A 14,404-nucleotide genomic window follows, 5' to 3' on the forward strand; every position below is an offset into this window, starting at 1 on the left:
TTCTTTAATAGCTTACAGACATTTTTGTTGGATGGAAACTTTCTCCAGACCCTTCCTGCTGCGTTGGAGAACATGCATCAGCTTAGTTATCTTGGTCTTTCTTTCAATGAATTCACTGACATTCCAGAGGTATTGGAGAAACTGACTGCTATGGAGAAGCTGTGCATGTCTGGAAACTGTATGGAGACTCTTAGGCTACAGGCTTTAAGGAAAATGCCCCACATTAAACATGTGGATCTAAGGTAACCATTTTAGAGAAATATATCCCATTTGAGTGGTTGGCTAATATTTGGGGGGTAGGTTATAGCCCTTTTGGTGGCATTCTTCTGTCGAGGCAAGCAGGCTGGTTAGTTACAGTAAGGGCCCGCTTTGCTATTTTTGCCCAGAGGGAAGTATAATGATTGGTAGTAGGGTCTGCTCATGCCTGAAACTTGTTAAAAAATTTTTTTCTCACTGATGAGTGACCACCTATCTTGAAGGTCTTAGTTGGTTTTGCAAGTTTGAGCCCAGTTTTAATTAGCGTGAATCAGTAGGCCCATCGAGTCAGAGAGAGCTGTTTATGGTCAATGAAAACCGTATCAAGAGCCAAGTGTATATTTTTCTCTCTTATTCCTACTTTTCTGTGGCTTGAGGCTAGTTGACACCATGGAGCATCTCTCCTTAATTTTTTTTCCCTTCCTTGGCTTCCTTAATATAATATATTCGTTAAATTAAATTTATTACTGATTGAATTTACTTATTTTAATTTCCTCTCTCTCTCTTTATCCAGATGGGTCTGCCCTTAGTTTACAGTTCTTTACAAAAATGTAAAACTCATAATCTCTTGGTAGGCCCAAGTTTGGCCAGAACCTCCACTCTCACCCCTTGCAAGAACAAGGGAACCTGCATTTTGAATCTGATCACACTAAACTCCAGCTGAAAACACTAACACAATCCTTGCTACATCACAGATGCCCAGTCATCATCCCTTCGTGTGTAAACTTCAGTTTTACTTTCTAATGCACAAAGAACCAATACACAAGGAGGAAGCCATTCTAAATTTCTCTTTTTTTAAGGAAAAACAAGAGCCTGTCATTGGGCTTGAGTTCCTGCAAAGCAACATATTAGGTTTAGGCCTTAATATTAACTTGCCCAATTTGATACTTTTTCAGCCAAACTAACTTTCCCATTAACCAGGGAGTGACGACCACATTAAATCTTGGGCGAGATATTTAATGTCTCTGTGCAGCTGTGTCCTCATCTCTAGATTACAGTTAATAACAGAATCTAACTCATAGAGTTTTGGAAGGAATGGAGTAAATGCCTCACTCTCCCAGCACGTTACATATTGTTGTTATTACCTGCTGAGATCCCGTACTCATGAACCCTGCTCAGCTGTCAGTCTTGGCATCTTTTCACCTCTTTGTTTGATGGTTCTTTCCTTGTTTTACTACCCACTTTCCTCTCTGGTGACAACCCCAGACCCTCACTCAGGCCTGTTCATCAGTATAAAGTAGCATCACCTTTTGCTCCCCTTTCATCTCCATTCTTATGGTTTGGCCGTGGGGAACCCATTCTTTCCAATCCCACAAAGAGTTGATTTGCTTTACCTTTCCTCAGACTAAAGGAATCAAGCCTGCGCACCTGGGGAAGTGTTAGCAATTTGCAGACCTAGAATTCTTAGTTCAGGGAGTTCAAATGGTAATAATTTATCTGACTTTGAGAACTTTTTGGAGTGTGACAGGATAGGGAACTGAACACTTTGTCTTGTTAACTTTCTTTCTAAATTGTTAACGTTATTTGCTTCTGAGTCACTTGGGTTTAGAAAACCTTCATATTCAAGAATTTGAGCCCTTTTTAAATTCAGCCACCCAGAGGTATAACAATGGTCGTTTTGACCTCAGGTAGCAAGCATGAGGGGATTTATAAGTTACCTGGTATGGATAAGAAAGCATCATTTTTCTTGATCTGAATTAGCTTACAAATGAGATCAATCTAATATGTTTGGAAGTAACTTCTTATTAAGAGCTTCGTAAATTCTTCAGATTTCTAGTTCTAATTGGGTCTTTTTTAGATGAGATTAGTTACAGGATATTTAAATACCAGAATAGACTTTTGTACATGTAAATGCTGAATGATCATGAGTAGGTAACTGCTTCCCTTCAGACCACTGAGCTGAGGGGGCAGAAATCGGGTCAGATTTGCTTATAATTCTGCCTTAATATTTTAAACTGAAGCTAGTAGAATGATTTAAGGGGAGTTTCACTTAGTTTCTGTAAGCAGAGGGCTAATTTTATTGATTGAATTTTTATTTCTTCAGATGGAAATATTACATCAGATTAAAAGTAGTCATTTTTCTTTTAATCTTATTCTTTTTCTCATATTCACGTTTTTGAGTCTGATATTATTTCTTCTATGGCATCATTAATAATTTCTCCTCTTCTCTGTCCAAAATGTGGATATTACATCTTTCTCCTTGATCACCTCTCTTTCTTTCTGTTTTGTGCCTTGGTGGTTGGTTCCCTGTACTCACAGGACTTCACCATTTACCTTTCATCTCCATGGTAAATATTCCTCAGTTTTTCTCTAACTCTTATTTCTCTTCTTGGGATTAATTCCACTTCAGCTGCCTGCAGGATAATTTCACCTTGCTTTCTCCTATTGACACACTCACCCAAATTACATGTGAAACAGAGTTTAATTTCTTTCTATTCAACTAGTTCTTTCCCCTGGATTCCTAATTTTGCTGATAGCCACACTGCTCCATTGGTTATCCAGACACAAAATTGTTGACTCTTATTTTCTAGTCTGCCACCAGATCCCGTCAGTCCTCGCGCGCTAGTTTGACTCCTTGCCCCTTCCTTTGCCTTCTCGCTGCTGCTGTTGTCTCCTAGCTGAGCTGTCTGCTGCCATTGTGCAGCCTCTCAAGCAAGCACAGCCTTGCTCAGAGCCTTCAGTTCTCTAGTTCAAGATATTCAAGCTCTCGCATCTGGTTTCAACCCACTAGCCTGTGAATCCCTTGAGGATGAGGTGCTAGCTCAGAACTGCTCAAAGTGTGGTCCTCCAGCCTGTGCTAGCAAACCGACTATTTGCTCCTTTTCTACAATGAGATATGTGTAGAAATTGAGACTTAATATCTTAGAAACACACAGTGACTTGACATTGCCACAATATCCAAGTAGACTCATATAAGCAGACTCACCTCATTGTACAGGGAGTAGACTAGTTTAGGTGTTGGCGAACTTGCAGTGGTGAGCTGCTTGTGCGGTGAGCTGTGTCCTGGTATGTGCATATGACTACACATCTGTGATGGATTAGAAGTTTAGAAAATAGGTCCTCGGGCTTCCCTGGTGGCGCAGTGGTTGAGAATCTGCCTGCCAATGCAGGGGACACGGGTTCGAGCCCTGGTCTGGGAGGATCCCACATGCCGCGGAGTGACTGGGCCCGTGAGCCACAACTACTGAGCCTGCGCATCTGGAGCCTGTGCTCCACAACAAGAGAGGCCGCGATAGTGAGAGGCCCGCGCACCGCAATGAAGACTGGCCCCCACTTGCCGCAACTAGAGAAAGCCCTCGCACAGAAACGAAGACCCAACACAGCCATAAATAAATAAATAAATAAATTTTTAAAAAAAGAAAAGAAAATAGGTCCTTCACCCGAGATAACTTGAGAAGCACTGATCTTATTTATGTATCCTTGAGTTCCCAGTGTTAGCGCTTAGTAGGCACAGTACTTGATAAATATTAATTGACTAACCCACCTTTGTAGCCATATTCTCACTCCTCTCACATAGCCTGCACTCCTGAGGGACCCCTACACCCATGCATGAAACTCACCTTGTGCTCTTCTCTTCAGTCCGAAGGCCATTCAGCAACTCCTCATGGACGCCTTTCTTTTCCCATTTGCATCTGTTGAATTCCTCCTGCCCTTGGGATTCAGATGAGATGGTTTCTCTTGCATAGCATCTTTTTTGACCATTCTCTGTATTTTACGTCATTTATGACATTTATCACATACTTGTATCTTTATACTTCGTATTTTAAAGCATATCAGGTTCCTCACTAAATTACTAAATCTGTTGACAAGCACCTTACTTTATTCATCTCTTATTGACACAAAGCCATAGGTTATCGTCATCATCATCATCACCATGGCTTTTCCTTGTTCGCAAAGCACCAGCACATACGTTCATTTGATTTTCTCAACTGCCTTGTAGGACAAGGAAGGTGTCATCCCCATTTTACGGGTTAAAATTAGACTTAACGGAGACTTTGGTGACTTGCTCAAGGTCACATATGCAAAGTGTTGAGCAGCAAACTGGAACTAGAACATTTTCATACTGCCAATCAACACATAGTAAATGCTCAGTTAGTACTGATGAAATAAATAAAATGCCTGTGTTAACTGAGGAGATTATTGGAAGAAAATTTTTACCACATCTTGCCTCTTTGAAAGGTCACCCTAAGTAGTTGTATTATTTTGTGAGCCTGAAAACTTTTGATATTTGCATCCTGATAAGACTTGGCAATTTAAAGTGAATAGTGGGACTAACCTCCCTGTTTATAGATTTTCTTTTGTCTCCTCATTAAACCAGCCCTTTAATTACGTTAATGTTAATACAGTGGAGGGGGGTGCAGCGAGGAGATGATAGTGAAGGTAATTTAAAGTGTAGATTAGGGAGAACCTGGGACATTTTTTCAATTCCTGCAGTCTCTTATATCCAAAATTAGATTTGGGTTTTTTTTTCTTTTTATTCTGTGTACATATTCTAGTAATCTAGTGAGCATTTGGAGATAGGCAAATTGCTGGGTTGAGGCCAGTTTTTTAATCTTATAACCTGGAATAGAAAAGAAAAGGAGCAAAAAAAAAAAAAAAGAATCATCTTGGGGACATTTGAAGAGGCAATATGCTCTTCTTGCAGGTTGACAAGTCCTAGCTCTTTGCTGTCTTGTCACTCATCCTTATGTTTCAGTGGCTTTATGATATTGCTATTAAAATTTTAGTTACCCTCATTTTATTTTATTTTCTCAAAGGGCAGAAAAATCACTGCAGAGAAGACTTGCCTTGTTTCTAAGCTCCTGCCTTTGTATTAATACTCTTCTAACCAAGTGCGTGATATCAGCGCTCTGTTGGCTTTGTAATGAGAAGCAGGAGGTTCTCTTGTTTGTTGGTTTGTAAAGGAGTTGGGCGTAGCCTAGCAAGCTAGGAATTGAGATTTTCATCTGTTTTTCTCTACTTTGAAGCTAGATGTGTTTTTGTTATATTGATTGCTAGTCCCCATTACTACTTACATACCTTCTTGGCAGCTCATTCATGGCAACTTTAGTCTATTAGCTAACTACTTCTTATGACTGAGGCTCTGCCAGTTTTTCCCTGTGCCCTGAACTTGTTGATCCCCATTATTGTCCTTTGTTTTATGACTTCTCAGTGAATCCTACATGTCAACTTTCAGTATTTTCTGCACTTTGCTCTTTCAAGTAGTATTTTAAAATTGGAGATAGTTTTGGTAATTAATCTTTGGTCCAGAACCAACTGAAAATTCAGATATATTTGCACACCTGTCTCTGGTGTATATTTGGCTCCCATTCATTATTTTTTTCCAAGTTCACCGATTAATTCTGTCCTTTATGGCGCCGCTCATCTACCTGCTTACTCATCCTCTCTCTTTCCTTAAATATCCATGTAGTTGTAATGTGCTTAATGGGTTATTCTGGGTTTTGTTACTCGTGTTCTTTCAACCAGATTCTTTGGAAATAAACATTCAAATGATTTTTTTCTCTGTTTAAATTAACTAAGGTAAAATCGATATGCATATTTCTCTTCCAGCCTTAATGATCTAAATTGTGTTTCAGATTATATTGTCAAGGTTAAGACCTCATGGAATTGTAGCTAGAAATAGCCAGAGAATCTGGCTAGTTAAGGAAAGTCAGATACTGAGATTAAAGAAATCATGGAGGACTGTGACAGAGTGAGACTTGAGTCCTTCTTGTTAGTCACCATATGAGGGTGTGGCTGTTTATTTATAACATTGCAGTTAATTATAGTGTCTATTTATGTCCTTTTCCTCTCAAGACTGAACCTAATTAGGAAGCTAATAGCAGATGAAGTGGACTTTCTCCCTCACGTCACTCAGCTTGATCTGCGCGACAATAAGCTTCGTGATCTAGATGCTATGGTTTTCAACAACATTGAAGTTTTACACTGTGAAAGGAATCAACTGGTGACATTAAACATCTGTGGCTATTTCCTAAAAGCACTGTATACCTCTTCTAATGGTATGTAACAAAGACCACATCAGACTTTCTCTTTTTTATTTATTTATTTATTTTTGGCTGCGTTGGGTCTTCATTGCTGCGTGCAGGCTCTCTCTAGTTGCAGCGAGCAGGGGCTGCTCTTTGTTGCGGTGTGCGGGCTTCTCATTTCAGTGGCTTCTCTTGTTGCGGAGCACGGGCTCTAGGCGCGCGGGCTCAGTAATTGTGGCTCGCGGGCTCTAGAGCGCAGGCTCAGTAGTTGTGGCTCACGGGCCTAGCTGCTACACGGCATGTGGGGTCTTCCCGGACCAGGGCTCGAACCCGTGTCCCCTGCATTGGCAGACGGATTCTTAACCACTGCGCCACCAGGGAAGTCCCCAGAGTTTCTCTTTGGGTTCCAAGAATTTACTCAGTGCCATCTTCTCTGCCTCACTTTGATTTTTCTTTCCTCATTTAGGAAAATAAGTTTTTCCAATTTTGCTAAGATAAAAATCATAAAAGAAGAATCCTGGTTTGGTATTTAAAGGAATCAAAAAGGAAGATTTTAAAGTTCCTAATTTTTTTTTCTCATATTGTGATATTTAGATAGGTTACTCCCACTTGTGATTTGGCTCTTCTCCTTGAAGGGCAGACGGGGGAAGGTGGTGGGTGATTGGGCTCCCTTGTTAAGATAGTAAATCTGGAGAATGAAAGTGAAAGGGAGGTCTGTTACGACTCCATTCAGGGTCTCAGATTTCCTGCTCCACCAACCAAGGAGCTCACCTTAAGAGACACCCAAATTACATACCCACAGGGATACCACAAAGCAAGAGTCTTACTCATTTAATAAGGTCTCCTCCTTAGAATTTGGAAATCATGGCAGTTCTAAAACAGAAAAGGTCGTATGGGCATATGTTTGCTGAAGTGAAGATTTCCATTCCCTCCCATCAGACAACTGAATGGAAACAAGTATTTACTACTACGTGCTGAACAAATATTTGTCCAGCTGAATGTTTAAAAAAAATGGTATTCATACAGTTAATCTTCCAGATAAAATTTAGCATGCATAACGAGAGGAGTGCCACAGTAAGTGGATAAGAAAGACGTAGGAAAGTAGAATGAGTGATTTATTTCAGTCTCTGAATGAGATCTTGTGATTAAATTAGAAGTTCTTTGTACTTTCCTGTAGTTTCAAAGTTAAACAAATGGATGTATTGTATTTCCTAACCTAAATAAACCATGGAGAATAAAGCACAGGAATGATATTCTACATATAAAAAGAGTCTCTGTGTCACTTGAATGGTAATGTTTTTGTTTTCTGCTTCCTAGAACTTGTCCAACTTGACGTTTACCCAGTTCCGAATTATCTGTCCTACATGGATGTTTCAAGGTAAGAAGGCAAGTCCTAGAGCACTCTGGGGTCTGCTTGAAAATTATTCACATGATTCTGTCTCAACTTCGGCATAAGAACTTTTTCTATATCTTGAAGGTATTCACTAGTGTTGAATACTTATCCTCTGAAAAATGCATGCAACTAGCTGTCAGTTAAAATATGTACTTCATTTGTATACTATAGTTTACACCAGAAGAATCAAGATGTTGATGTGGACACCGGTTTGAATGCCAGGTTTATGCTTGAAAGATTAGTCAGTTGAGGGTTGTATGGCTGGAAGGTCCAGTACTTCTTTAATTATATTAACCATATCTTCATGTCTTTCTCTGAAATGTTGTTAATTTCATTAAAAATATATGTTGTGCTATATAGCTCTTTGATTTTTTGCCTCCGTTTTGTACATACATCGTCTTACTAAGAACTCTTAAAAAGTGCTGGCTGAGACTGCCAAAGTAAGACTTCCATACAGCCTGCTCACTTTTCTCAGCTCATTTGTGAACACCTTTTATACAAATTCACTACTACAGTGTGTCATGTGTACTCTGGTTCCCACAAATATTGTAGTAGACTTTTTCCTGAAGGCCCAAAGCATGTATTTGCACAAATTAGACTTTCATAATCTCAACACACTAAATTAAAACTCACTTTTAACTTAATTCCAAAGGTAACAACCAAGACTTTTCTGAATGACCACAGTACGTGGGAGCATGTGGCCCTGTCAACGTGACAACTGTTAACTCATGTCAGTGTGTAAAATCTGATACAACTGATATGTGATTTGTCAGGTGCAGAATTTGCCTTTAGTCATGAAAGTGCACAAACCTAGATATTTTAATAATATTCTCAATCATAATTATGTCAGAATGTGTCAGAATTTAGCTGATGTGAGAATGATTACAATTAGTTTTATTAGAAATTTATAATTATAAAATCCTTTATGAGTAGTGCTTCATACATTTCCTACTAAATTCATGTCAGACAGTTTTGTTTAATGAATTTTAAGTCAGACATTACCTAAGTTCTTTCTTTTTTTTCTGTCAGCCTTGAATATTATTATCTTCAGCATTTAAATAAGAGTACAGGAGTGGGGTTTACATACATGGGTGCATATAAATATCTTGAACAGATTTATTCCAGAGAATTGGCCATAGAGTGAATCTATTTTTCTTTTATTTATAGTATATAATTGGCAAATGGTTCCCATTGAAACCCCTAAGTGAGACTGAATTGGAGACTCTTATGTCATGCTGGTCCCTGAATTCTGCACTTAAATGCTATTCATCTTGTTTTTAATTCGCATGTCCAGCATCTTTACTGTAATGTGCTCTGCCTAATCCACCTCCCAAACTGTAGGACATTCTCATAGAAAAACCTCTGCTTCCCCTCACATAGCTCTAGGTATTTCACCCTCTCTTGTGTATTTATGTTCTCTAAAGGAACTGAGCTGTTACTCATTATGGTGTTTGCTAGGTTCTTAGAGTTCCTCAAGTTCAAAGTTCTAGGTTATTTTATCACTTAAGAGGAATTTTATTGCTATATGGTGAGGTTGCTTATACTGAAGGGTACTTTCACTCACCTATCTTACTGATATGTTTTAGGGATTAACTACTGTACAATAAAGTAATTAATTGTGTCAATCTGTAGAGCTTCAAAGCCAGAACCGTGTGTACCTATATAAACACTAAACAGAAAATAATGCCTTCTTTTCTATATTTTAGTTGAAAAGTTGATATAATAGCAAAAACTTTTACTCTAATATAATCCTTGTTCCAAGCATCATACTTTTCACAGACTTGTTCATCTGTTTTTAAAGGATTGTAGTCATAACATACATACCATGTTAGATTTTTGTGCCTAGTCATTTCACATATTTTAAAAAGGAGGTAAAAAGCTATGACTGTGACTAAGGATCCATCTGTGACTAAGGAGACATTCAAATATAGTAGATTTATCTAAGACGTGGTCAATTCATTTAACAATATAAGTTACCATTGGTTTAGTTTACTTGTTTCTGGTAATTATAATTACTATCTAATGCCTAAGTAAATGTTTTCAGGTAATTAATTCTGAACTTAAGGGTCATTGCTGCCATTTCTTTCCATTTGTCTATGGCACTGCTCTCATGGTACCTTCTGGAGTTAGGAAAAATTTTCATGTTAAGGGTAAAAATGCAAATTGGAAAATAAAACTGTTTTATACCATTTGACTATTTACCTTAACTGGAAGTGTGTGTACTTGTGTTTGTTTGTTTGTTTTCCAGTATGAGACATCTTCTCCCTAAGCTTACATGGGTTTATAGACGTTTGGGGATAGTAATTCCGGGAACCAGACTTTTTTTAGGCTTTAGAGATGATGCAGATGATATGACTGTGTTCTTTGCTACTCTGTCTTTATTCCTCATTCCTTACCACAGCTCATCCTGCCTCAGATTGAAGTGAACACACATATCCTTTTGATTTATACTCACTGTAATTGGGCATTTCACTCGAAGTTTTATTGTGCTCTATAATTATTTTGACTTTTGAACCATATTTTAAGCCAAATTCCAATCAAAAAGAATTGTATATTCTTATATTTAGGAACCGTTTAGAAAACGTGCCGGAGTGGGTGTGTGAAAGCCGAAAGCTAGAAGTTTTGGATATTGGCCATAATCAAATATGTGAACTTCCTGCACGGTGAGTATTACAGATTAAGTTAGAGAATCTCAAATTAGATGAGCAATGGAAAAAATTGCTGATTCAGTGTTTAATTTGTTATTATGAACCCCTGAAAGAGTTTGCTCCAAAAACTTATTTAGGGACTTCCCTGGCAGTCCAGTGGTTAAGAGTCTGCACTCCCAATGCAGGGAGCATAAGCTCAATCCTGGTTGGGGAACTAAGATCCCACATGCCACACCGCGTGGCCAAAAAACTAATAATAAAACCTTATTTCGTATTTTTACCTCTCTTGGTACCTTCGAGGCACAATCTTCTATCATGCAGTGGTGGGTAGACCAAGGCTTTGACTCCGAGCCAGGCTTCGCCAAGCCACGTGGCAGCTGATGCTTGGTGGAAGCTTTCAAATAGGCCAAAAGAAATGTGCAGAGACTCAGCAAACAGTATGATTTGTTCACCTCTGTAATCTTAATTCTTTCCGAATCTTTGCCTTCTGTCCATTGTCTTACATGTCTACCTTACCCACAAATAATGTTTGGTTTTATTTGAATGTAACCCTAAAAAAAAAAAGATTATTAGATCATTAAATCAGAAAAAGCAGACTAGATTCTGTTTTTCTTGTGTGAAATTTGGAGTAGAAGGTCAGAGAACTTCTCTTTCCTTCTCTCTCTTAACGTGTTATTATTTTTATTTCATAATATTCACTTTAATGGCAAGATTGTAAAGCAACCACATGATGATATCTGGTATCCATAGATCGAGACAAATATCTTCAAGTTGGCTAATTGTGGCATAAACTATGATTGGACTGTTAGTGACTAGCCATGCAATTAATAACCAGAAGAGTTAGTCTATCCCACTGCTGTCCTGAAGAACTTTCTGTGATGATTGAAATGGTCTGTATCTGTGCTCTTCACTACAGTGTCCACTAGCCACATGTCCACTAGCCACATGTGACTGTTGAAATGTGGACAGTGTGACCAAGGAACTGAATATTAAATTTTATTTAATTTTAATTAATTTAAATTTAAATAGCCACTTGTGCCTAGTGTTTGCCACGACTCAGGTCTAGGTATTTCCACTATTCTCAGCCAGTCGCTGAACAGAGTAAGTCGTTTGTTTGTTTGTTTATTTGTTTATTTATTTATCTTTTTTTTTTTTTTTTTTTTTTTTTTTTGCGGTACGTGGGCCTCTCACTGCTGTGGCCTCTCCCGTTGCGGAGCACAGGCTCCGGATGCGCAGGCTCAGCGGCCATGGCTCACGGGCCCAGCCGCTCCGCGGCATGTGGGATCTTCCCGGACCGGGGCACGAACCCGTGTCCCCTGCATCGGCAGGCGGACTCTCAACCACTGCGCCACCAGGGAAGCCCTATTTTTAACCATATATAGTAAAAAATATCAATGAAAAATTGTAGAAATATATCACTATTTTGGAGTAAACTTAGATACACGATCTCTAAAGGTTTATGATCGTATGTATTCCTCTGTTCTCTTGTAAAGGACAAGGATCATGAAATACACCTGCTTAGTAAGCCCAATAAATGTGTCAGAGTTCAGCTGTCCACTATGACAGCCAGTAGCCATTAGCTGAGGGGCTTTTGAGCACTTAAAACGTGACTAGTCCTAACTGAGAAGTGTTGAAGTATAAAATATACACTGGATGCAAAATATGTCAATAATATTGTATATTAATTACATGTTAAAATAGTATTTTGGATATATTGGGTCAAATAAAAAACGTACTGTAAAAACTAATTTACCTGTTTCTTTTCACTTTTTTAAATGTGACTACTAAAAAGTTTTAAATTACGTATGTGGCTTGCATGGTATTTCTGTTGGACAACATTGTGTTGGAGTCTAGCTCTTGTGGAAGAAATCGATTTACATTTTCAGTCCCTGGAAAGCTCAGTTGATTTTACTTTGTTTCTCAGCCATATGTTATACCTGTAAATTCAGTCCATTTGAAAATGCTTTTTGCTTTAGAGTTTTATGTTGAGTGAGCATTTAGGTGACCCAGTATAGCCCGTCACCATTATCAAAAGGACTTTGGTGATGTGCCCCGTGGACAGATGTGTGTGTGTGTGTGTGTGTGTGTGTGTGTGTGAAGGAGGGGGAGAGAGAGAAAGACCCTTTTAGAAGACAAACAGCAAAAAAGAAAACAGGCTACTACTACTAATGAGGAAAAATAATTTGTTAAAAAAAAATCTTGTACTGTTATCTTTCTGTCTGTTTTTCTCTTCCCTACTTTGGCCTCCCCAGTTTAACACATATAGCATGTTGGAGTCTAAGGCCTCTGTGTCACTGTACACTACAACAAAGATATTATATAAATAAACCAACAATTAAATAAATACAAGATAACTGATATCTTACCCAGTTTTCCCCAGAGTTAATTAATCTTTGATTTGCTCTGCATTAGTACAGGCTTTTTTGGGATCTAAACAAATGCTTATTCAAAGCAAATCCAAATGCTGTCTTGTCAAAAAATTTAAACAGTGTTTGTTTTTGTGTATGTCTGTGTTTTTAACACATGGGACAAAAACAATACATGTTTTCTCATTTATGGTGTTGTTTAGTTGCAAACTTTGTATCAGCCCTATCATTGATCTAATATCCAGGCCAAGACAGTGATTCGTTAGAAGTTGGTTTAACCTTCAAGCTTTGTTTGTCTAGGTGATGTGTGTGAAGGGTCTGAGAAAACAGAAATTCATGTTTAGCAGTGGAGCTGTACTGAAAGGAAAAGAAGCTATTTTAATTCATAGTATCCAAAAGAATTGAACAAATCCAGTTACTAACATTTATACTCATCCTACAGTTATCAAATCTCCTTTCTTATCTGGAAAAATGAAGATAAAGATTTTGTAACCTGTCTTTCAGTTATCTGTCTGTGTAAGGGTGAAGTGTGTGTGTGTGTGTGTGTGTGTGTGAGAGAGAGAGAAATAATCCCATTCTACTCTCTAAGAATTCTAATTTGTATACCAGGCCCAGCAAGACAGTAAAATTGGTGGACCAAATCCTGAATTATTAGGTTGAAGTGAGCGTTACAGAGACTGGGCCCTGTGATAGCTGTGACTGAATGACAGTCCTGGACAGATTGTCTTATTAATATCTAAACCTGCAAAGTCAGGTATATCTTTAATGGGGGCCCATGGTGTCACAGTGTTGAGACAGGTTGCTAGCATCTTTGTGAACAAAGAATCTAGTTTTGGTACTTAAAGTGAATAAAGTTACAGCTGTAATATAGAGTGATTTAAGAACTTCGGATGTCAGTGACGTCAGAATGGTGGGAAACAGGAGGTGGGTGAGGAAGCCTCATTGTTTGACAGCAGTTTAAATGAGTTCTCATTCCAATGTGATCCGGATGCAAATTATAACCTCATTTTCCCACAGTCCCCAGATTTCTATGTTTAACCCAGGACCTGCTTTATTCTCTACGAGGTCTTAGGTGATCATAAAGCAGATTTACATAAGATTAACACATATTCATCGTTTGTTGCAGTTTTGATAACCCATAGAAGAAAAACACAGTCAAGCTTCCCAATAGCTTGTTTGATGCTCAAAAGAAAATACTGCATTGAGTGAGTTATATTCTCTTTAGGAGGGAGAATATAATCCTACTTTGGTCGAGGATTAAACCAAAGAGAAAATAGAAATATACAGATTTAGGGAAGTGAGGAAAGAGAGAGATAATTATTGTGAAATGCAACTGAGGAAAATGTAACGTTTTTTCAGTTGTCATTGGTAAAAGTTTAACTGGACAAAAGAATCCTTACCGAATGTTGACCTTGTAAGTAAAAATTGCTCAACTGTATTTATTCAGATTCTATTGTGGGTAAAACCCCCAGCGTTCCAGGGTGATACCAGATGTAATCCCTGCCTGGGGAAGCCTACAGCCTTTCACAGTTTGCCTTGTGAGTCTAACAAGACTAGGCTGCTGCCTTTGGTGTCTTCTATGAAACTCGTTTTCTTTTTCACTAAGTAGAGCTGCTTTGTTAAATATTCCTTTTCATAGTTTTTCCCACCCTCTTTTTTTTTTTAAGTATGGAAAGTATTGAAGTATGAACAGCTCCAACTTTGAGCTTACGTTACAATGAATTTGCTCTGAATGAATTTAGGTTTCTTAGAGAGATGATTTTAAGTCTTTTCCTA

The 14,404-nt window shown here is 38.3% G+C and overlaps 1 protein-coding gene across 3 annotated transcripts in view; it reads left to right on the plus strand.

Moving 5' to 3' along the window:
• Positions 1–14,404, plus strand: part of PHLPP1 (PH domain and leucine rich repeat protein phosphatase 1) — a 217,802-nt gene that overhangs the window by 155,225 nt on the left and 48,173 nt on the right. For all 3 annotated transcript variants that reach the window (XM_089895283.1, XM_089895284.1, XM_022584325.3), the window contains 4 exons: positions 12–242; positions 6,052–6,254; positions 7,539–7,599; positions 10,182–10,277. In XM_089895283.1, the coding sequence (XP_089751409.1) occupies positions 12–242; positions 6,052–6,254; positions 7,539–7,599; positions 10,182–10,277 (591 nt within the window). The remainder of the gene's footprint in view (positions 1–11; positions 243–6,051; positions 6,255–7,538; positions 7,600–10,181; positions 10,278–14,404) is intronic.

The sequence above is a fragment of the Delphinapterus leucas genome, chromosome 14 (assembly GCF_059928025.1).
Source record: "Delphinapterus leucas isolate spDelLeu-1000000601 "Yukka" chromosome 14, BTC_Dleu_Yukka2, whole genome shotgun sequence".
Taxonomy (NCBI): domain Eukaryota; kingdom Metazoa; phylum Chordata; class Mammalia; order Artiodactyla; family Monodontidae; genus Delphinapterus; species Delphinapterus leucas.